Source organism: Ursus americanus, chromosome 2 (genome assembly GCF_024610735.1).
Source record: "Ursus americanus isolate L20-20 chromosome 2, mUrsAme1.1.p, whole genome shotgun sequence".
Classification (NCBI taxonomy): domain Eukaryota; kingdom Metazoa; phylum Chordata; class Mammalia; order Carnivora; family Ursidae; genus Ursus; species Ursus americanus.
Genome location: NC_142128.1, coordinates 40,815,785 through 40,839,464, shown reverse-complemented (window position 1 = coordinate 40,839,464; position 23,680 = coordinate 40,815,785). Strand labels below are relative to the sequence as shown.

At 63.4% G+C, this 23,680-nt stretch overlaps 2 protein-coding genes across 12 annotated transcripts; both read left to right on the top strand.

Moving 5' to 3' along the window:
• The first annotated feature begins 358 nt into the window (after nt 1-358).
• On the top strand, nt 359-9,420 carry CRTC2 (CREB regulated transcription coactivator 2). Of its 5 annotated transcripts, none has more exons than XM_045784433.2 (15): nt 359-613; nt 3,217-3,318; nt 3,395-3,511; nt 4,064-4,125; nt 4,742-4,810; nt 4,989-5,092; nt 5,193-5,222; nt 5,378-5,457; nt 5,560-5,609; nt 5,722-5,966; nt 6,266-6,672; nt 7,755-8,024; nt 8,212-8,289; nt 8,489-8,675; nt 8,799-9,420. In XM_045784433.2, exons 1-15 carry the CDS (start codon nt 461-463, stop codon nt 9,017-9,019), a joined length of 2,175 nt encoding a protein of 724 aa, XP_045640389.2. In that variant the 5' UTR covers nt 359-460; the 3' UTR covers nt 9,020-9,420. The 5 variants fall into 5 exon arrangements, with proteins under 5 accessions (XP_045640389.2, XP_045640390.2, XP_045640392.2 ...); XM_045784434.2 differs by having other exon boundaries at nt 360-613; nt 5,393-5,457; XM_045784437.2 differs by lacking the exon at nt 359-613 and adding an exon at nt 809-1,179.
• A 983-nt stretch (nt 9,421-10,403) lies between these two features.
• DENND4B (DENN domain containing 4B) lies at nt 10,404-23,680 on the top strand. 7 transcript variants are annotated; one of them, XM_045784298.2, is made up of 28 exons: nt 10,404-10,603; nt 11,880-12,219; nt 12,772-13,024; nt 13,617-13,686; nt 13,885-14,054; nt 14,128-14,372; nt 14,680-14,746; nt 14,842-14,900; nt 15,060-15,204; nt 15,494-15,669; nt 15,796-15,896; nt 16,190-16,405; nt 16,710-16,855; nt 17,163-17,302; nt 17,361-17,508; nt 17,891-18,097; nt 18,379-18,507; nt 19,253-19,412; nt 19,659-19,826; nt 20,077-20,465; nt 20,591-20,713; nt 20,853-21,022; nt 21,102-21,243; nt 21,420-21,656; nt 22,144-22,264; nt 22,356-22,521; nt 22,609-22,673; nt 22,773-23,680. In XM_045784298.2, exons 2-28 carry the CDS (start codon nt 11,903-11,905, stop codon nt 22,916-22,918), a joined length of 4,476 nt encoding a protein of 1,491 aa, XP_045640254.1. In that variant the 5' UTR covers nt 10,404-10,603; nt 11,880-11,902; the 3' UTR covers nt 22,919-23,680. The 7 variants fall into 7 exon arrangements, with proteins under 7 accessions (XP_045640254.1, XP_045640250.1, XP_045640249.1 ...); XM_045784294.2 differs by lacking the exon at nt 10,404-10,603 and adding an exon at nt 10,903-11,170 and having other exon boundaries at nt 20,083-20,465; XM_045784293.2 differs by lacking the exon at nt 10,404-10,603 and adding an exon at nt 10,904-11,170 and having other exon boundaries at nt 22,147-22,264.

Here is a 23,680-nt window from a genome sequence, read left to right as displayed (position 1 = left end):
GTTCCCTGAAGACCCAGATTTTTCCCTCTTTTGTTCCTTCCTTCTTTCTCGCCCTGTCTCCACCCCTTCCCCTTCCTCCCCAATCCTTCCCTCTCCCGCATCCCGCTCCCCTTCGCACTCGGAGCCTCAAGACCAACTTAGAACTACTTTTCCCAGCTTGCCCCGCGCAGGGAGGAGCCGAGGGGGAGGAGCCAGGTTCCGAGGCCCCGGAGCCACAGGGCTTGTGGGAAATGGAGTCCGCTTCCTGTCCGAGCTGCTCGCCTGGGGCCGCGCAGGGGTCACGTAAACAAACTACAGTTCCCGGCGGCCCCCCGCGCGCGACAGGTCCGGGCTAGGCTGGGGCCGGGTTCGCGGTGCTCGCCGAGGCGGCGGCGGCGGCTGCGGCTGGAGGCGCGGGCCAGGGCCCGCGGCGGGGCCGTGGCTTGTCCGGGAGGGTGGCGGGGAGGGACGCACGGGGAAGATGGCGACGGCGGGCGCGAACGGGCCCGGCTCGGCCACGGCCGCAGCTTCCAATCCGCGCAAGTTCAGCGAGAAGATCGCGCTGCAGAAGCAGCGTCAGGCCGAAGAGACTGCGGCCTTCGAGGAGGTGATGATGGACATCGGCTCCACCCGGGTGAGGGGCCGCCGGGGGAGCGGGAGCAGAGGGAGCAGTCCCGGAGCGGGGCGCCGGGAGGCGGGGCGGGGGCGGGCGCCGCCGCGAGGGAGGCGGAGCGGGGCCGCCGCGGTCCGGGAGGCGCGGGTGGAGGGCCGAGGGGCAGGAAGACAGGCTTGCGGGGGAGGCCGGGGAGCCAGCGGGGGCCGCGTGGGGGCGGCGGCCGTCGGCGGTCCCGTGCATCCCTGATTGAGTCCCTGGGGAAGCTACTGCAGCACCCCGAGCTTGGGCTGTGGCGAGGGGCATGGTCCGCTTGCCCCAGCCCGGCCCCTCCGAGTCGGTGATCGCCTCCAGTCTGGTCTCTCTGCCCTCCTGTGCCACTCTCGGCACTTTAGTACCTTCGGGAAAGGGCCCCTTGAGTGGTTTGCGCCGCAGCGCTGGGTCTAGTGGGGCAGGAAGTCCCCTCCTGCGTCCCTTCCCTTTGCTTCCTTTTTCAAATATTTCTTGTGGTTTCCTGACGTGAATGAAGGTGAGGTCCATTGCTCACAGACTGCTTGATGTTTTGCCCTGGCCGCCGCGAAGGGGAGGTAGGACTTTGAAGCTGCAAAGCGGGTAACCAGTTGGCTATAGGTTAGATTTGCTGAGCTTTCTAGGAAGATGGCTGCTGTGTGGGTCAGTTATAAGGTGCCTCGGAGGGTCTTCTGGGGCGGGGCGGGGGGGGCAGGGGATATTCATTCCTAAGCAGTTCCAGAAAAAAGGCATCCTGGCACAGTTGCCTTTGAAGCCCCTCTGGCCTTGTTTTTTGCTTCCCCGGGGCTGAGTATCAGAGGGAGTGAGGGTGGGAGTCTGCCCAGCTGGTATGCAGTCCTAATTTAGGGACACGTTATTCTCAAAGCAGCAGGTGAGGCTACTGCCGTGATCCCTCAGGGCAGGGAGCTGGAAGGAGCTCACGGGAGATGGTGGAACAGAAGTACATTTCGAAGCTCTTTTTGCTGATCTGACTGTGGTTGCATCTATCGCTATGACTCTGGTTGTACTCTTGCTTGTGTCTCCCCTAACTGTTAGTTTTTCTTGTGTTTTTCCCCCTTGGGCCTCTAGAGACCATGTGGCCTAGTTTGTGGGAGTCAGAACAGAGAGAGTTGGGGGGGAGCAAATCCTGTGTGTGCGCTCCCGTATGTGCAAACACATGCACACAAACTCCCTCTAAATGCTCTAGCTGTGGACACCTCCCCCTGTGGAGCTTTTGATCATGGTGGGTGCAGAGGCAAGAAGGTGAGCAAGGGGCTCCGCTTGAGGCCCTGTCCTCTGTCTAGACTGTGACTCCAGCAGAGGCAGGGTGGGATTTTACGGTTTGGATGCAAACAGAAAGGCTGTGAGAAGCTCAGAGCTTAGACCTTTGTTTTTTTAGCGCCTTGGTTTGTCCAAACACCCCTTCTGCCCACCTTGCCACTACAGGTGACTTCTCTGCTGCTCATAAACGTCTAGTGGGTGCACAAGGCCAGGACGTGAGGACCCAGGAGTCTGAAGCTAGAGATTGGCAGTCTGGGGCTTAGCTTAGCTGAGAGGACTCTTTTGAGGTAGATACAGCCACAGGGGCCTATAGGACCAAGAGGCTGGGGTTAGCACATACACTAATAGCGATCTTGAGTGGCCCAAAGGCTTACATAGTGTCTGCTAAACTCAGTGGGCTGACCTCTTGGAACAGAAAGTCAATTCTGACGTTGGCGTCTGCACAAGAGTGCGTGACCCCAAGAAGTTCATCAGCTGCCTTGAGTCTTTTTTGGTGGGTTGCAGGGGTTGAGCCTCAGCAGTAGGTGTTCACCTCTCACAGAAGGACTTAGAATCTGTAGACAGACTAACGCCGTGCCAGACTGAGGGTTGTGATGTCTCGCTGCAGTGCCAGATACCTCTCCCCAAAGCAGGGATCAGGCCAGGGTGAACTGCGTGATTGCTCCCTCTCCAAACCACTGTTCTCAAGGCTCCCCTGTCCCTTCAGGGACTTTAGAACTAGGTAGAAGAAGACTGCTTCTTGGTTTTGGCATTGTTTTTCCAGTAGGAGAGCCGTCATTTCCTAGCCGTTCTAGTTAGGGCGATGCAGGCTGTGCGCAGCTTTCCTGAGCTTGGCAAGTGGCAGAGCCTAGAAGCCTGTACCCTCCAGAGTGGGAAGGAAAGAGGTTGGCAATAATGGCTCTGTAGCATCCACCTGTGGCCTTCCCCTTCCCCTCATGTTCCAATTAGTTCTGGACGCATCTGGAAGGGAAATGGAGATGCCTAATAGGCACCCTTCCCAGGAGTTCACCCATGTGACTAGCTTGGGGGCTCCTGGCAGCCCCTCAGGGACTCTGTCTAGATGGATGCCAACTGGGACAGGCCCCGAGCAGAGTGTCAGGCCCTGCCTGGCAGGGCAATGCCAGCCATGAGCGGTGCCGATGAGGGCGGCCTGCAGAAGAGCCGGGCGGACTCTTTGCACCCGGCCCGCCAGGCACTGGCTTTTCTTCTGGCGGCTCTCCTAGATGCACCAGTGGTAGCGGCGTGCCCTGGAGACAGAGGGCAGGAGTGGCCAAAGGAGCGGGAGCAGTGGTCAGAATCCTCCCTGACACTCCTATCTGTCCTCCCTGTCTCAGTTACAGGCCCAGAAGCTGCGGCTGGCGTACACAAGGGGCCCCCATTACGGCGGCTCTCTGCCCAATGTTAACCAGATTGGCTGTGGCTTGGCCGAGTTCCAGGTAAGTGGACACCAGCCGAGGGGGAGCACAGGCTCTAAGCGACTTCCCCTGTTGACCTGCCTGTCTCTTTTGGCAGAGCCCCCTCCACTCGCCTCTGGATTCGTCTCGGGGCACTCGGCACCATGGGCTGGTGGAGCGAGTGCAGCGAGACCCTCGAAGGATGGTGTCCCCGCTCCGCCGCTACCCCCGCCACATATCCTTCACTTCCTTCACTGAGGGTTTGGGGAGTCTGGGGGGCGGAGGGGAAGGGCGTCCTTGGGAACTCGTGGTAGGAAGGGACTCTGTGTGCGGTTCAGTCCCCGTCTGTTACCAGCCTCCCGGAAAAGCCACCTGCGGCCCGGGTGTCAGTGCTGCTCCTTTGATGGCCGCGGCTCAGTGTCCGGCTGGCTCTCACTGCCTTCCTCTTGCTCTTTGCTGCCAGAGGCAGGACGTACATCTCCTGCTGAAGGGAGTTTGGTTCTCCACATTTTCCCTCACCTTTCTGTGGGTAACTTTCAGTCTCAGAGACTTTCATAGACCTGTTTCTCACGCCCTGTCCGGTTATTCTCCCTTATTTTTTCCAACTCTACTGGGCCTGGTTCCCTTTTTCTCTTCCATTCTTTGGCCCTGTCGTTGCCCCTTGTGGAAGAGGAGGGAGGTACTTGCTTCTTGAAACAACTCACACACCTCCTCCAGTGTTCTCCTCTTATCTGGTCTCTGTCCCCTCTGTCTTCTCCTCCGTTTCTCCTTAACTGGTGCTGCTCACGTCGACAGCTCTCCCTACAGTCCTGCCTACTTGTCTCCTCCCCCGGAGTCCAGCTGGCGGAGGTCAGTGTCTAGGGCAGACAGGATCTCCTGTCCACTCCCTGACGTGGCTCTGGAGGGAGCTTGGGTTGGGGCTAGGCTTGCCGGGCCAGGCTTTGAGCGGTACCTCCTCCATAATGCAGGGCTGGGAGGGGTAGGGGCAGGTGCAGTAGGTGGGTCAGAGTCCAGACTTGGCCATGTTGACACGGGCAGCCAAGCCTCCCGGTCCAGCCAGTGCGGGACCAGTGGTAACGGGGGCTGGCTGGGGTGTGTGTGTCTGGGGAGGGAGAATGGCTGCCTCTCCACACGAGAGGGTGCCAGATGTGGTGTTCTGGCCCTCAGATTTCTGACCCTCCGCCATCCGAGTCATCCTCAGTGCTCATACCAGCCCAGTTGTGGGGCTCCAGGATTCCCATTCAGTTTGTCCTGGCAGAGACAAGTTGAGAATTTCCAGATGTCTTAGCTCGATCATGGGAGAGGGGTCATGGGTCACAGGGAGCAGAAGAACCAGAAGGGAGGCGCGGCCCTGGATCTCAGCCCTGGCCCTGTCCGCCTCAGCTGCCCAGCTCTCTCCAGCCCCGGCATTGCTTTCCTGCCTCTTGCTAGCCTTCCTCCTCATGACCTTGTGTTTCCAACCCAGGACGATGCCCTGGGGCAGTTTCCCTGCAGAGAAGGGCCAGTTGTTTCGACTACCATCTGCACTGAACAGGTGATGGCCCTGGACTTCTCTGGGCCACTTCTCTTATCTGTCGTTTCTGGGCCCTGCTCCCTTGCCCCACCCTGTCCCAGCCCAGCTAGCGTTTTCCCCTGCTGAGCAGGGCATGGGGACTGGGAACACTGCCCCAGGTGCCGCTCATCTCTGTCGTCGTTCCCCCCCCCCCCCCCAGGACAAGTTCCGACTCTGCCCTTCACACCAGTGTGATGAACCCCAGCCCTCAGGACACTTATCCAGGCCCTGCCCCTCCCAGCCTCCTGCCCAGCCGCCGTGGAGGTAAATGGCCTGGCCCTGGGCAGGGAGTGACCTGAGGAGCTTTTGTTTGAAGTGTGTAGAGAAGTACGGACTGTAGCCCACTCTCCCGCATCCTTTGTAGGTTTTCTGGACGGTGACGTGGACTCCAAAGGTATGTGTTCCTCGCCATTTGTGGACACTGATGCCCACGGATTTCTGGGCTGGTGTTGGGGGCTTCGTGCAGGGCCCTGGAGCGGGACTGCCTCCCGCTCGCCTCTGCTTCCTCTCCTGCCTTACTGGCTCCTTCTCCAACCCTCTCATCGCCAGTCTTTCTCTTTCAAGTCCCTGCTATTGAGGAGAACTTGCTAGATGACAAGCATTTGCTGAAGCCATGGGATGCTAAGAAGGTCGGTGTGGCCCACTACCCCCCTTCTTTCTGTGGGGCAAGTCTTTCCTGGTCCTCGCTGAGCACTGGCCTCCTTTTCCCACATTCTTTCTTCTCTCCTCAGCTGTCCTCATCCTCCTCCCGACCTCGGTCCTGTGAAGTCCCTGGAATTAAGTAGGTGCCTCTATAGGTTGACGGAGGGGCTAAGGGAAATGTGGGAGGCCAGCCTCTGTCTCCCCTCCCTGACCACTGTCCCCATCTCCACCTTTTTCCTCCCCTCCTGCAGCATCTTCCCATCTCCTGACCAGCCTGCCAGTGTGCCTGTCCTCCCACCTGCCATGAACACCGGTGGCTCCCTTCCTGACCTCACCAGCCTGCACTTTCCCCCGCCACTGCCCACTCCCCTGGACCCTGAGGACACAGCCTACCCCAGCCTGAGTGGGGGCAACAGTACCTCCAATTTGACCCACACCATGACCCACCTCGGCATCAGCGGGGGCCTGGGCCTGGGCCCGGGCTATGATGCACCAGGTGAGTGGCTGTCCTGGCTGGAGGGGTGACCGGGTAGGGGGCTTGAGCACCCGGGAGCCTCCCGTGACTGCCCCCACCAGTCCTCCCCCAGGATTCCCTCACGGCAGATGCGGCTTTTTCTGGAAATGTGATGGAGGCAGCCCTCAGGTGGGCCATGCCAACCTCACTGTCAGGGACAGAGCAGGAAGGACGTTGTGTTGCTACTTCCATAGTCTGGTCACTGCTCCCCGTTCTGGGCAGAAAGGGGCCCGACTCCCATCGGTAACGTTGGCATCTCTGCTTTTTGTCTGTGCCTGCAGGACTTCACTCCCCTCTCAGCCACCCATCCCTGCAGTCCTCCCTGAGCAATCCCAACCTCCAGGCCTCCCTGAGCAGTCCCCAGCCGCAGCTCCAGGGCTCCCACAGCCACCCCTCCCTGCCTGCATCCTCCCTGGCCCGCCACGCACTGCCCACCGCCTCCCTGGGCCACCCCTCGCTCAGTGCCCCGGCCCTCTCCTCCTCCACTTCTTCCTCCTCTGCTTCATCTCCCGTGCTGGGTGCCCCCCCTTACCCAGCTTCTACCCCCGGAACTTCCCCCCGCCACCGCCGTGTGCCCCTCAGCCCCCTGAGTTTGCCCGCGGGCCCAGCTGACGCCAGAAGGTCCCAACAGCAGCTGCCCAAACAGTTTTCGCCAACAATGTCACCCACCTTGTCCTCCATCACTCAGGTATGCGTGGCTGCCTTCTGTCCGTGTATGTCTCCCTCCCCCGCTCTTCCTGCCATATGCTCCCTCCCACCTTCCTTTCTTCAGATACCCCCTCCTCACTTCTGTACTCCTTGTCTCAGCACCCCCTTCTGTTTCTCTGTCCCTCTCTCCTCCTCCTGCCTGAAGAGCACAAACTCTGGGTAAGCCTCTTCCGGGCTCACGTCCCGACCCCGCCTCTTCCTAGCGGTCTCCTTGGACAGTGCTATCCCGGCTGTGAGCCTCGCATCCTCACCTGTAACACGAGGGTGCTGTTGCAAGGATCACAGAAAGTGCATACGGGATGGGGTTGGGCCGTGCCCACCCGGGTGCGTGCTCCGCAGATGACAGCTTTTTCTTCCCCTTTTCTCCCCATGCTTCTTTCCTTGTCTGTCTGTCTCTCGTGCCTCCATCCTGTCCCATCCCCTCTCCCATCGCTGTCCTTCTTCCACAGATTTCATAGAGTCAGGGGCTCTCAGATCATGGAGCCTCGTCTCTTCGTGTTACAGATGAGGATACTACCCAGAGGGAAAGTACTTTCCAAGCTTACTCAGCGAGTTAGGAAGAGTTGGGAGCGGACCGAGAACCTCGCTGATGGCTCTTTCCTCAAGGCCGAAATGCGTGGCTCTCCCCGCCCCCCCTCCTTCCTCTCCTCCACCACCCTTCCCTGGAATGTGTTCCATGTTCCTGGAGGAAAGACGAAGGCCAGGCCAGCGAGGGCTCTGCTCCCTTGGAGCTTGGAGCGAGTCTGACCTCCCTCCCCCCTTCCTGCTCTCCCTGCCTCCGGCCTCCAGTCCACAGTGTGCGGCGCTCACCTGTGGGGTGTGTGGCAGCCTCCCGGCGTGGGAGCGGTTTCCTTGTGCCTCCCGCTGCCAGCCTCACTCAGCCACTTTCGTTCTGATATGCGTGTTCGAGTGATGACATCCAGCCCCGGGTGCCCCATGGAACGCCGTCACATTTGTGTTGACGATGGTGACAGCTTCACGGGGTGGGAAACTCTGACGACGAGTTCCTCCTGGGGCTATACCGAGGGGTAAGCTTCTCTCTTTTTCCTTGCTTCTCTTCAGGGTGTACCCCTGGATACCAGCAGACTGTCCACTGACCAGCGGCTGCCTCCATGCCCATACAGCCCCCCAAGTTTGGTTCTGCCCAGCCAGCCACCCACCCCAAAGCCTCTGCAGCAGCCAGGGCTGTCCTCTCAGGCCTGCTCCATGCAGCCCTCAGGTGGGCAGCCCCCAGGCCGGCCACCGCACTATGGGACACTGTACCCACCCAGCTCCAGTGGGCACGGGCAGCAGTCCTACCACCGGTCAGTGAGTGACTTCGGCCTGGGGAACGTGAGTACGCAGGTCACTGGCTTAGAAGCCGGGGAGGGGTTGGGGGGGGTCAGAGGAGCCTGTGTACTATCGCTGGTGCGCTCCGAATTGGGAGATCGGGGTGGTGGGGGAGATCGTCCCTCCCCCAGGTAATAGAGCACTGCCAGCCTGAGGCATTTGACCCCCGACTCCTTCCCCCGTCCCCCAGCTGTCTCCGCGCCGCGTGCTCTTTGATGGCCGCTCTGACTTGTTCTCTTCCTGGCATGCACACGCTCTGTCGCGGCAGGTACGGCGCCCACACTGCTCCGGGCCCCGTGCGTGCTTGGCGTGCTCTGCTTGCTTCCTTCTCCCTGTTGCTGCTCTTACTCCTGGGGTGGGGGCCGGGTGTTTGCTGGGCGAACGGACTGTATTTGCGGGCGGGCAGGGGCCGATGGAACACCCAGTTCTGAAGTGCACTTCCTCAGGCTCTGTCTGTGTGTCCGCAGCTGGAGCAGTTCAGCATGGAGAGCCCATCAACCAGCCTGGCGCTGGATCCCCCTGGCTTTTCTGAAGGGCCTGGATTTTTAGGGGGTGAGGGGCCAGTGAGTAGTCTTCAGGACCCCCATGCCCTCAACCACCAGAACTTGACCCACTGTTCCCACCATGCCTCAGGGCCCAACATCATTCTCCCAGGTGAGCAGTGGGTGGGGGGGCCACGGAAGGAGGGGATGACGCCTTTGCTGGTGCCTCAAGAGATCGGGGTCCTAGAAGAGTTTACAGGGCACGGGTTCTCACCCATCTCTTCTGCTCACACAGGAGAGGCCTCCCCAGGTTTCTCTAAGGAGATTGCAGCGGCCCTGGCTGGAGTGCCTGGCTTTGAGGTGTCGGCGGCTGGGCTGGGGCTGGGACTCGGGCTGGAGGAGGATCTGCGCATGGAGCCACTGGGCCTGGAAGGGCTCCACATGCTGAGCGACCCCTGTGCCCTGCTGCCCGACCCTGCTGTGGAGGACTCATTCCGCAGTGACCGGCTGCAGTGAGGGGCCTCGTCAGCACCCCTCTTCGTGGCCCTGCCCCACCACTGTTCCTTCCTCCCTTCCCCCTGGCCAGTAGAGACTCCACTCTGCCCCCAGATCCTCTTTCTGACATGAACGAGGGATCCCAAGAAAGAAAAAGCCAGGGGCTTGTCCAGGTGGCCCCTGAATTCTGCACAGGGGTAGGCCTGAGGGAGCTCAAGGGAGGGCCTAAAGCACTTGTAACTTTGAACCGTCTGTCTGGAGGTCAGAGCCTGTTGGAAGTCAGGGGTGGAGGGGAGCCCCGGTGGCAGGGCTTGCCCGGATGCCTAGGGGTGGGCAGTGCCAGCCCCTCGCTACTCTTCCCCTTGCAGTGGAGGAGAGAGCCAGAGTGGATATAATTTTTTATTAAATATATTATATGTTAATAAAAAAATCATATCAAACACTCGGTGTGGTTTCTACTCTTGGGGATGCATTTGGGAATTTAGAGCATCCTTGGGGCCAGGCCCTTTCGTGTACGCTTTTTGCATCTTCTCATCACTGTTGTGGTTTGTGGAGGGGCCCTAGCCTCAGAACTTGTACCCAGCATTGAACATGGGTGTCCAGACTGGATGTAGGCTCCCAGGGCAGCACACATGCTCTCCTGTGCCCTCCCACCTGTCCAGGCCCTGGCTGTGAGTGGGGTGAGGAGGCAACTGATGGCTGAGACCACAGGCTGATGTGTCCCCAGGGGCAGCTGGCCCCAAGGATCCTCTAGCTGAGGGAGCCTCCCCAGGAGGATTTTATACCAACTGTGGATGCCAGGCAGGGCTCAGGTTGGCTCCCTCTTCCTTGTGGGCCTTTTATACCCAGAGAACCCAGAAGTCACGCGTTACTTGGCCAGCCTCTGACCTCATGCTCCCAGTCTTCGCGGGGCCTCCGTACTGTGCGTGCATTCCCACCCCCCTCCCTGCCCTGTGCCACTAATCCTGTGCTGGCCTGCTCGCAGTGTCCCCACGGGGCTTCCTCTTTCTGGCTCAGGCTGCCAGCCCTCCGACCATGTGAGCTCCTGCCCCCTGCTCTTCTCGGCAGCCGGCAGAGGAGTGGTGTCCGTCCTGCTACCCCCAGCTCCACTACTCTCCTCTTCCTCTTTCCAAAGCCCTCGTTCTTTTCAGAAAAGGGAACTGAGAGCTTGTGGCCCGGGCCCGCAGGGAATGCAGTGTGCCCTAAACCTGGAAGTAGGGGCGTCGCTGGGTCGGCGCAGCCTGGGCCTCCAGGGGCCCACGGCCAGGCACCCGGGCCACATGTGACCAGGCCCCGGGGCGGGACGGGCGCCCGCCGCCTGCGTGCAGGGGGCCCTCCCGGCCGCCAGGGGTCGCGCTGCAGGCGCCGGGCGGGCGCGGCGGGGTCACGGCCGGGGTGGGGGTGTGGGGGGGCCACGGAGAAAGCGGGGCGCGCGGACGAGCCCGGCGCGGCGCCCCGGCCGCCTGTCCCTCCGCCCGCCGCCCGGCGGGAGCGTGCTGAGCCGGGCGCCATGTCCGGGGCCGGGTAGCCCGCCGCCCGCCGCCCGCCGCCCGCCTCCGAGCCGCCCGCCCGCGGGCCGGGGGCCGGGGAGCCGCGGGCCGGCAGGTAGGGCCGGGCGGGCGGCGGGCGGGGAGGGGGCGCGGGCGGGGCCGCCGGGCCCCCGCGGCGCAGCTGGTTCCGCTTCCTCCGCCGCGGGGAAGTGAAAGCGCGGGGAGTCCGCCGGGCAGGGGCGGGCGCGCAGGTGTGCGGCGGGCGGAGGGCGCCCCCCGGCCCGCGGCCCCCCCTCCCCCCGCCCGGTCCGCTGCCGCGGCTCCCCGGCCGCGGCCGGCCGCGTGAGGCCGAGCTGGACGGGGGGCGGGGGCCCGGGGGGAGGGGCGCGCCCGGGGTCCTGGCCCCGGGTGGGGGCAGGGGGAGGCGGAGGAGGACTGCGCGGCTCCCGCGCCCGCGGCTGCGCTGCCGGCCCGGCCGTCCCCCCGCCGCACGCCCCGGGGCCGACTTCCGCCCGCGCAGCTTCCCCTCCCGGGTTTCGGGAAGTCCCCTCCCTTCCCCTCCCGAGCGCCCCATGCCTCCGGTCCTGTGCTGCAACCACCCACCGAGCTGCTCCCCAGCTTTGCGCCCGCGGGCTCTGGGGACCCCCGGGGCCCCCGCTCTCGGGGTGGGCCATGGCGGCAGGTGAGAACACAGTTAGTGGAGGCCCGTGGGCCGCCCGGCTCCCTCCCTGCGCTCCGCGGACCGGGGCAGATGGCCGGACTGCCTCCCACGGCGGCTCCGATCGGACCTAACTTCAGGATCCTGGAGGTGGGAGGGCGCTGGGCTTTTTGTCGGGTTAGTGGACAGGGTAGGAAGAAGGACACTTGAGTCTGGTGAAAAGACACGAAAACTTGGGTTTTGTGGGCCTTCCTGGAAACCCGAGGGGTCCTCCTGAAAGCCTAGAGGTGCGCTCTTTAAGAACCTTAGCTGGACCGTGAGGTTCTGATGATGTCATCAGTAGAGTGGGAAGGTCAGAAACCCTTCAAACAGACTGTCAGGTTGGCATGATGTCATTGCAGGCCATTATAGAACAGAGTGTGGTCCCCGCAGTCGGGAGTGAGGACGGGTGGGGCCTCTAAAGGGGATGCAGGAGCGGTATGAGGTCAGAGCCGAGGTCAGCTGTGGGCGCCGGAGTGGAGCTGGGCTTGCTTGGGAGAGGGCTAGTGCCGCCCTGCGGGAGGGTCCCGGTCTCTTTAATTGCCTGGTGACGTCACAGGCGTGAGAGCTCAGGGTTGGCGGACCACCACCGACCCTACCCTCCCTTGGAAGGACTGGGGAAAGGAGGGAGCAGAGGGGGGCCCCTTGGTTGCCTCCCTCGCTCCTTCATCTCTGCCCCACTTGTCCGTTCCAGATGCAGTGAGTGAGGGGGGGGCCATGGCGGAGGAGCGGCCCCCCCGGCTGGTGGATTACTTCGTGATAGCTGGGCTTGCAGGGAACGGAGCACCCATCCCCGAGGAGACGTGGGTTCCCGAACCCAGTGGGACCCTGCGCCCTCCCCGGCCGGCCGAGCCCATCACAGACGTGGCAGTCATTGCTAGGGCGCTGGGCGAGGAGGTGCCCCAGGGCTACACGTGCATCCAGGCCTCCGCCGGGGGCCACCCCTTGGAACTCAGTGCTGGGCTCCTGGGTGGAACTCAGCCTGTCATCTGCTACCGCCGGGGCCGTGACAAGCCCCCCCTGGTTGAGCTGGGGTGCGTGCCCCTCCTGCGTGGGCACCGTGGGGAGGCAGGGAGAGGTGGGGGCTGGGGCGAGGGTGGGAAGAAAGCAGGCTAGAGGCAGGGAGCGGGGGAGGTGGACGCAGCTAGCCCTCACCTGGAGTTGGTTGGTGGCCTAGTGTGGCCGGTTGCTAGCGTGGGATCTTGGGCCAGGTGTGGAGCCTCTCTGTAGAATGGGGGAAAGAACACCTCCCCACAGGGTGGTTGGGAAGATCGAATGAGGCCATCTGTATGTGGGGCTTGGCACAGAGTCCGCAAATGGAAACTTTTCCTCTTGGCGTTTATGAATGAGCATGAGAGCCAGGGAGGCTTGACAGGGTGTTACCGGTGAAGGAGTGGAGCCTAGGACAGAAGCGGAGGCGCAGGGTTCTGGAGGGCAGAGTGCAGCTCCAAGTGGGCCCTGGTGCCCGGTTTGACAAGGCTGCGGGTGCAAGCCTGGTGGGTAGGACTAGTTGCAGATCTGGCAGGACTGGGGTCTTCCTCCTCTGCCCTGAGCCCTTGACATCTGTGCCTGCTCTCCGTGTCCAGGGTCCTGTACGAGGGGAAGGAACGACCCAAGCCTGGCTTCCAAGTGCTGGACACGACACCCTACAGCCACTCGGCCAACCTGGCCCCTCCAGGCCCTGGGCACCCCCGCACCTACCTCACTTACCGGCGGGCGGCAGAGGGGGCAGGGCTGCACGCCCTGGGCATCACCGACCTCTGCCTGGTGCTGCCCAGCAAGGGCGAGGGCACACCACATACTTACTGCCGCCTGCCCCGCAACCTCAACCCTGGCATGGTGAGCAGGGCCCCGGGCTAGGAGCGGAGGCCCGTGCGGCGGGGAGGGCCGGGCACGGGGCGCAGAGGGCATCCTAGCACCAGGGCCTCTGATGCCCAGGGTGGGCCCAGAGGGGTGACTCTAGTCTTGAGGGACCAGGATTATTGGGAGGTTTTCCTTTGAAGATTTTTATTTATTTGAGAGGAAGAGGGAAAGCGAGTGAGGGGAGGAGCAGAGGGAGAGGGACAGAAAGAATCTTCAGCAGGCTCCACGCCCAGCACGGAGCCCGACATGGGCTCGATCTCACGACCCTGAGATCACGACCTGAGCCGAAATCAAGAGTCAGATGCTCAACTGACTGAGCCACCCAGGTGCCCCGGGATTATTGGGAGTTTTAAAGCAAAGACCACTGGGATGCTGACGTAGGCTTAGTCAACTGAGTGCCTGACTCTCGATCTCAGGGTCGTGAGTTCCAGCCCTGCATTTGGGGACTCCACACTGGGCACGGAGCCTACTTAAAAAAAAGACAAAAGACCATTACGGGGTGATGGAGAAAATGGAGCCTAGCCATCTTTGTTAGCTATGTGTCTGTCTCTTGTCATTTCTGGGACAGTGGGGTCCAGCGGTGCACCTGTGCTACAAGGTGGGCCTGGCTAAGGCCAACACGCTGGTGTACGAGGCAGGTGAGTCGCCGCCCTGTTCCTCCAAGTCCTTGGTCCTTCATGTCCCCCGTCCTGGTGCCTCTTGGCTGGTACCATCGGTGTGCCCAGAGCCCACTTCCCCTTTGCCAGTCGGCCCTTGTCTGGCATCCCCTGGATCCTTTCCCTGGAGTCTGATCGACCCTCCTTCTTTTGGTGCCCCCCACTCTGCTGGGGGTGCAGAGCTGCTCGGCCGCTACCCAGAGGAGGACAATGAGGCGTTCCCACTGCCTGAGTCCGTGCCCGTCTTCTGCCTGCCCATGGGAGCCACTGTTGAGTGCTGGCCCGCCCAGACCAAGTACCCCGTGCCCGTCTTTTCCACCTTTGTGCTCACGGGTGCAGCTGGTGACAAGGTGGGTGTGTGGGGTGCGCTGAGGGGTCCGGGCTACACCGAGCCCGCCTGACGGCCTCTCTGCCCCCTGCCAGGTGTATGGTGCTGCCCTGCAGTTCTACGAGGCATTCCCGAGGGCCAGGCTGTCAGAGCGGCAAGCACGGGCCCTGGGCCTCTTGAGTGCTGTGGAGCGGGGTCGGGCGCTGGGGGGCCGGGCTGTGCGCAGCCGGCGTGCCATTGCAGTGCTGTCGCGCTGGCCGGCCTTCCCTGCCTTCCGGGCCTTCCTCACGTTCCTCTACCGCTACTCCGTCTCAGGCCCCCACCGCCTGCCCTTGGAAGCGTGAGCATGGCCGCCCAGACACTGGGAAGGGGCGATGAGAGAGTGGGGGGGGGGGAGGCCAGGAGAGATGGGAGAGGTTAGGGTGGCGCTCGGGCCGGGTGTGCAAAGGAGTGGGGACGGGCTTGTACAGTCTGTGGACTGGGGGGAGCGGGGCCTGAAATCCGGTTTATGCTTGCTAAGGGGCAGGACTAGGCCCTGAGCTCAGGGAGGCATGAGTGGACAGGTGAAGGAGGAGGGTGAAGGACAGGTGGGACAGGGACGGGTGGACTGGGGGTCTGCCTCTGACCGGTAACCCTCTCTTCCCCAGGCACATCTCCCACTTCATTCACAACGTCCCCTTCCCTTCCCCACAGAGACCCCGCATCCTGGTGCAGGTGAGAGCTGCGGCCCAGCGTGGGGCTGGCCGGGAGGAGGGAGCTGGCAGGGGCCAGCCTCCCTCATTCTGACCTGCGGCTCTCCTGCCTCCCAGATGTCTCCCTATGACAACCTGCTCCTGTGCCAGCCTGTGTCCTCTCCCCTGCCCCTCAGGTATGTGTCCAGGTGGGGGGGCCGTGACGGGCAAAGACCTGGTAGGTGCCAGGCAGGTGGGCACGGCTGTCGAGGTTGGCGCACACCGGGCCGGAGGCATGTGTCAGGGGAGGGGTCTCCAGGGCATCCCGTGACCCTTCGCCCCTGGCACTCCGGCAGCGGTGCCAGCTACCTGCAGCTGCTGCAGAGCCTAGGCCCCGAGCTGGCCGTCACGCTGCTGCTGGCTGTGCTCACAGAGCACAAGGTCCTCGTGCACTCGCTGAGGCCGGACCTGCTCACCAGCGTCTGTGAGGCCCTCGTCTCTGTGAGTGCCGCCCTGCCCAGCCCTCCCTCCCCAGAAGGTTCGCGCGGGTGCCTCCATGCCTGCCCAGACTCTACTTCCTTTTCCTTCCTCGGGGTGGGGGTGGAGGTCCCTCGGCCTTCTCCTGGGGCGCAGCCTACGTGCAGCTTGGAGGCAGGCGCGGTTCTCCGGACCCCACCTGCAGCAGCTTCCGTCAGCAGGCACCTCCTCCCTGGGCAGTGTCCCCTCTCCCTGCCGCACCCCGTCTCCTGCCGCAGCCCTGCTCACCGGCTCTCACTCCCCGCCGCTGCAGATGATCTTCCCGCTGCACTGGCAGTGCCCCTACATCCCGCTCTGCCCGCTGGTGCTGGCGGACGTGTTGAGCGCCCCCGTGCCTTTCATCGTGGGCATCCACTCCAGCTACTTCGATCTGCACGACCCGCCGGCCGACGTCATCTGCGTGGATCTGGACACCAACACGCTCTTCCAGTAAGAGGGCCGGGCCTCCCTCAGGGCTGCTGTGCGCAGTGACATCTGCTCACCGAACCTTCTGCGAGCAGCAGGGGAGGCTGGCAGGAGCCCCACCGCCCTTTCTTCCCTCTGCGTGTCTCATAGGACCGAGGACAAGAAGTCCCTCTCCCCTCGGACCCTGCCCCGCAGACCCTACAAGGTTCTGCTAGCCACCCTCACAGACTTGTACCAGCAGCTGGATCAGAGTGAGAGCCCCCGCAGGGGTGGGGCTGGGAAGCGGCGCGGACCCTCGGCCTCCAGCTGGGGGGCCCGTGGAGAGCTAGACCTCCCTCGAGGAGGTCCGAGGTGCGAGGATTTCGTTTCCACGAGAGTGTGGGCACGCCGCGTTGACGTTCCGGTGGTGTGCGCAGGGGTGGGGCGGACGTGTCCCTGCAGAGGCTTGAAACTGTTCCTGCTGGGAATCTTTCAGTCGGTACTGGCGCTGGTGTGTGGGGAGCAGGGTTGAGGCCGGTGCTGACCGCGGCTGCCCTGTCCCCAGCGTACACCGGGCCCGAGGAGGAGGCGTCCCTGGAGTTCCTGCTGACAGACTACGAGGCGGTGTGCGGCCGACGGGCCCGGCTGGAGCGTGAGGTCCAGGGAGCCTTTCTCCGCTTCATGGCCTGCCTGCTCAAGGGTTACCGGGACTTCCTGCGTCCGCTCACCCAGGCCCCCTCAGAGGGGGCTCGAGATGTCGACAACCTCTTCTTCTTGCAGGGTAGGGAGGGCCCGTCTCTGGGTGGGCGGCTGGGAGGGATGGGGCACCACTCCTTTGCCTGTTCCCTCCCTCGGCAGAGGTGTTTATAGGCACCGGCATTGGCCCTGCCCTGTGGGGCCCAGGGCTTGGGGTGATCCGCCCCATGAGCCAAGCTGTCCCCGGGGCCCTATCCTCGGGGACCTCTGGTCTGAGGACAGAAGGGAGGGCCCCACGGGCCTGGTGCTGAGCACCCACCGCCGTCCTGCCAGAGGGGCCCAACGGCCTGCTGACCCCTCCCCCGCCACCCCCCGCCCCGCACCCCCAGGCTTCCTCAAATCTCGGGAGCGCTCCAGCCACAAGCTGTACTGCCAGCTGCTGCGCACGCAGATGTTCTCGCAGTTCATCGAGGAGTGCTCCTTCGGCTCCGCTCGGCACGCCGCCCTCGAGTTCTTCGACTCTTGCGTGGACAAGGTAGTGGGCGCGGTCCCCACTCCGCGGCACTTTCCCTGCTACAACCGCTCCGCCCCTCGCCTGTGCAGGGAGCGCCGCCCCGCAGCTGCCGTGCACACAGCCCCTCGGCAGTGGCTGGCTTCCGTGCATACCGCCCCCCTGCTTCTCACTCGGTCCCCAGCTGTAGCTCCAGGGCCTCAGGGAGCCCCGGCCCACGTGCGCCTCCTGCTGCGGTGCCTTCCGGGGAGATGGCGTCTCCTGGATGCCCGGAGGTGGTGCCCGCTGTGCCCGCTGTCTTGATGCCCACCCTCTTCCCGTCATGCTGCAGGTCCACCCGGAGCAGGAGAAGCCTGAGCCCACCCCCTTGGTGGAGCTGGAGGAGCTGTCGGGCAGTGAGCTCACCGTCTTTATCACACCCCCCGAGGAGCCTCCCGCGCCAGAGGGCAGTGAATCCACCCCCCAGTACTGGTGAGACCCCTTGTTCCCGGGCCCCTGCGGCTGGCTGAGCCTTGACTGCTCCTAATAGTGCCTCTTTCTGCCCCTCCAGCTACGATGGGTTCCCAGAGCTGCGGGCTGAGCTGTTTGAGTCCCCGCGGGAGCAGCCCGGCGCGCTGCCTGTGCCAGGCCCGTCCCGTAGTGCCCCCAGCAGCCCTGCCCCTCGCCGCACCAAACAGGTGACTGGGACGTGGGCCCCACAGAGGCATCTGACTCAGGCCGTTTCTTTTCTGTGCAGCGGGTATGATCGTACCTACCTGATTGTCGGCACATTTCAGTGTGCCTGGCCCATAAAACACAGCTGTTGGCACTGTCGTCGTCATCGTCACCCTCATCTCCCGAGCCCTCCGGGAAGCCGGGGGCTCGGTGCCTCTTCCAGGGCACCTGTCGGTGCTAGGTATCTCTGCCTGGGGCTCTCGGGCTGAGCCCTGTGTGCAGTACCCTCCTGCCTCCGCAGAGCGTGGACCCTTCCTCGGGGCGGGCGCTGCTCCCCCCACACCACTTTGAGACCCCGCCTCGGCCTGGCATTGTCCTCACCCAGGTGTGCCCTGCCCCATCCAGGAGACGAAGGTCGCCCAGCGGATGGCACAGAAGTCGGCAGCGGTGCCCGAGCTGTGGGCTCGGTGCCTGCTGGGGCACTGCTACGGGCTGTGGTTCCTATGTCTGCCCGCCTATGTGCGGTCGGCACCCTCCCGCGTGCAGGCGCTGCACACAGCCTACCACGTGCTGCGCCAGATGGAGAGCCGCAAGGTGGTGCTGCCCGATGAGGTGGGCGTCCGTGCCCAGCCCCAGGGGGGGCCTGTGCAGCTGTGGGGGCGGGGAGGAGGCTGGTGGGGAGCTGGGCAGGTGCTCATAACATTCACCGAATGTGTTCCGGGGACAGCGGTGGAGACTGGAGGGTGTGGGTCAGCGGGGAGGGCAGGGGGCTGTGCTCTGGGGTGCCCCAGGAGCTGCCCTGGACCGGTGAAGTCTGCAGGAACTGGGGGAGGCGGAGACCTGGGGGCTGGGGTGGGGAGCGGGCCCCTCACCCTGTGCCTCTCCGGGCCCAGGTGTGTTACCGGGTGCTGATGCAGCTGTGCTCCCACTACGGGCAGCCCGTGCTGTCTGTGCGGGTCATGCTGGAGATGAGGCGGGCGGGCATCGTGCCCAACACCATCACTTACGGCTATTACAACAAGGTACCGGATCTGGTTGGGGTGGGACGGCAGCCAGTGCCAGGCGTGCGAATGGGGAGGATGCCGCTCCCTGACGCCCCCCTGGAGACTGGCCCTGGACGATGCGACCAGGCCCTGTAGCCACTGTCAGTCACTGTGCCTTAGTGCCCACACAGCGTTTCCTCCCACTTGGTGGCTTACTCACTCGCCGTAGCCCTGACAAGGAGGACTGCCCCCTCCCAGTGGTAGCCTTGGTGTTAGCCAGCGTGCCAGGCGCTGTTCCGGGCACAGCACAGGTTTCCTGTCGTTTCATCTTTTCCGTAGCCCCTCTCCCCCATCTTACAGGGGAGGCAGTGAGGTTGCAGAGAGCTGCTGCCTTGTCCGGGGTCCCACATGGAGGAAATGAGGGAGTCAGGGCATGAACAGAGGCATAGCGATGTTTTTTGCGTTCAGGCCCTTAACCACAATACTAAACTGGTTTTTACGTGACGAAGATGATGACCAAAACAGTTAAAAAGATTTCTTCAAAGCCATATGCTTGACAAGAAGCAGATCTGGATACAAAGTATCTACACGGCTTCTGGTTCCCTCCAGATCCCTCATCCTAACTAACCCTCGCGTGGGCTCTGGCTCCTGGCCGGGCCCTCGGCAGGACGTCTGCAGGGGAAGGGGGCCCCTGGGTCCCCGGTGCTCCTGGAACAGGCAGCGGCCATCAGGCTGGAGGCAGGGCGTGGAAGTAGGCCATCCTGATGGGCACTGTGCTTGGCAGGCCGTGCTGGAAAGCAAGTGGCTGTCTGGTACACCGGGTGGGCGCCTGCGCTGGGCCAAGCTCCGGAACGTTGTCTTGGGGGCCGCTCAGTTCCGCCAGCCCTTGAGAGAACGGCGGCGGCGGCAGGCGGCCGCGCAAGAGGCAAGCGGCGCCCAGACAGGTGCGTCGGGCCTGTGACGGGCTTGGGGCTGAGCAGCCAGGCTGGCGGGGGGGGGGGGGGGGGGGGGGGGGGGAGCCACGGAGAGCTGGGGCTGGCCTTGTGGTCGGCATCGGGAGTTCGGGGACGGGGATGCTGCAGTCAGCTGGTAACAAAGCAGGGCCTGGGAGGAACCCCACAAGGAGCCCTGTTTCGGACTGGGGCCGGGTTTCTGCCGGCGGCCTTCAGCCGCCTCCTGGTCTGTCACAGAGCCCCGTCTGGACCGTCCCTCCCCTACCCGCCCACTTCAGCGCCAGACTACTTGGGCTGGTCGAAGCTTTCGGGACCCAGCTTCACCCACGGGGCGCCTGGTGAAAAGCGGCAGTCTGGGGAGCGCCCGCGGGGCACAGCCCACGGTGGAGGCTGGCGTGGCCCACAGTGAGTGTCCGCTTGACCCATCCTCCCCAGTCGGCTTTCCTCACTGCTTGGCAGGGAGAGAGGAGGATAGAGCCAGGCTGGAAGGGCCCTCTGGGGGGAGGGTGTGCTGCGGAAGCTGGGGGACCTTGCTGGGCACGCTGTCGTGGGGGTAATGGTGCCTACAGGAGCCTGTGTGGCCTGGGGCTGTGTTTCCCTGGCTCCTGGAGGACGGGCTAGGCTCTGTCTTCTCTGATTCTTCTTTGCCCTGCAGTGATAGAGGCCCTGGGGGTGCTGGAGCCCCGGGGGTCCCCTGTGCCCTGGCGCGATGGAAGCCTCTCAGACCTGAGCCTGACCGGCGAGGAGCCGGCACCTGGAGGCAGCCCAGAGGACTCGGGCTCAGCCCTGAGTGCCCAGTCCACTGAAACCCTGGAGGGGCCGAGCGCGCGGGCGCCCAAGCCTGGTGGGCGTCAGGAAGAGGCCAGCACCCCCAGACGAGGGCTGGGCGCCCGCCTGCAACAACTACTCACTCCTTCCCGCCGCTCCCCTGCCTCTCGCGCTCCCCCACCCGAGCTGCCCCCTGACCTGCCTCCCCCCGCCCGCCGCAGCCCGATGGACAGCCTTCTGCGCCCCCGGGAGCGTCCTGGGTCCACTGCCTCAGAGGTAGCCAGCGAGGGGACGGTCTTGATGCGTTAGCACCAGGAGGCCTGGGGAGGGGCTGGTGACAAGGAGAGAGCCCAGAGAAGGCCCGCGGGGCTGGCTGACTGCCCTTTCTCCTGTGATGGCAGAGCTCAGCCTCTCTGGGCAGCGAGTGGGACCTCTCAGAGTCTTCCGTCAGCAGCCTGAGCCTCCGCCATTCCTCAGAGCGCCTCAGCGACACCCCCGGATCCCTGCAGCCACCTTCCCTGGAAGTGAGGAGAACCCCTCCCACACAGCTGTGCTTGAACGTGCACGTGCAGGCCCCCCGCCCCTCCCCTCTGTCAGAGGCAGGGGCTGGGCGAGGTGGAAGGAGCCTGGGCTCCTGAGCCTGGGGGGTCTTCTCGCCTGCAGATCTTGCTGTCCAGCTGCTCCTTGTGCCGTGCCTGCGACTCGCTGGTGTATGATGAGGAGATCATGGCTGGCTGGGCACCTGATGACTCCAACCTCAACACAGTCTGCCCCTTCTGTGCCTGCCCCTTTGTGCCCCTGCTCAGTGTCCAGACCCTTGATTCCCGACCCAGGTGCCCAAAGCAGGGCAAGTGCTGCGGGTGGGACAGGGAGGCAGAGATTCAAGCGCTGACCCCCGCTATCCCCCTACAGTGCCCCCAGCCCCAAGCCTGCCCCTGCTGGTGCCAGTAACAGCAAAGATGCTCCCATCCCTGGGGGCCCAGGCCCTGTGCTCAGTGACCGCAGGCTCTGCCTTGCCCTGGATGAGCCCCAGCTCTGCAACGGGCACATGGGGGTAAGGGCTGGGCCAAAGGGGCACAAGGAATGGGTGTCTGTGTGTGTTGTCCAGTGGTGGGGGGGGGTGTGACGGGCATGGAGGGAACGGGGCATCTCGGAAGCTGCTGGACGTAGTGGCTCGGTGGGAAGCAGGTATCTGAGGATGGGGCCGTCCTCCCTCTTTGTGCCTGACAGGCTGCCTCCCGCCGGGTCGAGGGTGGGGCCTGGGCGTACCTGAGCCCCCTGGTGCTGCGTAAGGAGCTGGAGTCGCTGGTGGAAAATGAGGGCAGCGAGGTGCTGGCATTGCCTGAGCTGCCTGCTGCCCACCCCATCATCTTCTGGAACCTTCTGTGGTATTTCCAGCGGCTGCGCCTGCCCAGTATTCTGCCATGCCTGGTGCTGGCCTCCTGTGATGGGCCCCCGCCCCCCCAGGTCAGTGCCCTCCTGTGGCCCCCTGCTTGCTGGGTGTTCCCCACCTCACCTCTGGGCCTCTCAGGTCCCGTAGAGCGAGCACAGGTCTTGGAGTCAGTTGCACCTGGTCTGTCTAACCCCTGGCCTTTTCACTTCACGAGCCTCCATTGACTTGTCTGTAAAGTGCCCTGAGTGCCCGGCCCCCGGGGCTGTCCGACGCCTGTGTAGTGCCTGGCACCTGCCGCGGTAACTGCTCGACGTCTCGTGTTCCAGCGTTTATTGAGCGCCTTCAGGTTCCCAGCAGTTTTTAGGCTCGGGGACGCCGCAGATCACAGAACGAAGCGCGTGCTCTCAGAGAGCTTCCACTCTCATGCGGGACAAGGGTCCCTTTCCCTCTCCCTTTCGGCTGTATCCCACAACATCCCTCTGTCTCTCGGAGCGTCCCCGGTCCATTTCTAGCCCTCCGCCTGCTGGTCCGTGAGTCTGCCTCCTTTGTCTTGGCTCCCAGCAGGCCCCAGCTCCTTGGCTGACGCCAGATCCAGCATCTGTGCAGGTGCGGCTGCTGTGGGACGTCCTGACCCCCGATCCCGGTAGCTGCCCGCCGCTCTACGTGCTCTGGAGGGTCCACAGTGAGTCTGGTGTTTGGCCTAGGCTGGGAAGGCGTGGGTCCCTTGCCCAGAGGGCTCAGGAATCCTGGCTGCCTTCCTGTCTTTCACCCAGGCCAGATCCCGCAACGGGTGGTATGGCCAGGCCCCATACCCGCGCCCCTCAGCCTGGAGCTCCTGGAGGCGGTGTTGCGCCACGTGGGTCTCAACGAGGTGCACAAGGCGGTCGGGCTCCTACTGGAGACTCTAGGGCCGCCTCCCACTGGTCTGCACTTGCAGAGGTATGGTGCTCCCATCCGGGAGGTCCCTGGCCTGTCCCAGACTCCGCACCCCCCTTCTCTCACTCGTACCCTCTGCCTCCACTCCAGGGGCATCTACCGTGAGATCTTATTCCTGACAATGGCTGCTCTGGGCAAGGACCACGTGGACATAGGTAAGGGAGCAGGCAGGGGGCTGAGGAGTTTGAGTATCTGGGGCCAGGTGTCGGGGGTTAGAATTGTAATCTGTTGACCTACCTCCCCCTCTTCCCCAGTGGCCTTCGACAAGAAGTACAAGTCCGCCTTTAACAAGCTGGCCAGCAGCATGGGCAAGGAGGAGCTGAGGCAGCGACGGGCACAGATGCCCACCCCAAAGGCCATTGATTGCCGGAAATGTTTTGGAGCACCTCTGGAATGCTAGGGACCCTTCAGCTTTCCTCTCCGGCCTGGGGTGGGGAGGTGAGGGAGAACGGATTCTGGACATACCCTGCTTTCCTACTCCTTTCATAGAGGAGTTGGGAATGGGCTGGGAAGCTGGCCCAGCCGCAGGCTCTGAATGTGGGCCACAAGAAGAGGGACCCACTGTTAACAAAAGTCACAGTCCCCCTATTTCCAGCCTGCCCAGTATGCTCGCGCTGATGCTGTACGAGGCCTGGCGGGAGTTGGCACAGCTCTGTTCCTCCCCCAGATGATACCAGGAACTCACCTCCAGGGTGCCCACAGATCTGCACTGCCCTGGTCATTTTCTAAGTTTTTGTTTTAAAAAACAACCGGAAAGATACAGAGCTACTGAGTCTTTGCCCTGAGTGGGAGGGATGTCATTCCCCGCCAGGGATGGTCCTTCTTCCCTGGCGCTGCTGCAGTAGCCAGAGCGCTTCGTCGTTATCTTTCTACCTTAGTGTTTGTATTTCAAGTTATTTATTTTGGAGCCATAGCCCCCTTGCTTAGGAGGTTCCCGGGGATGATGAGAAAGAGAAGGGAAACGGGGCACCACGGTTCAGCGGTTTGTAGCTCCTGGAAAGTCAGGAGGGAGCTGGAGGAGCCCCGTCCAGCCCTAATCCTTCCCATCTACTCCACCGTGGGGAATGCCTCACCCACCCAGGGCCCTGACTGCGCGGTAAGGATTGTTCCTTGCGAAGTTTTGTTGGATGTAAATATAGTAAAAGCTGCTTCTGTCTTTTTC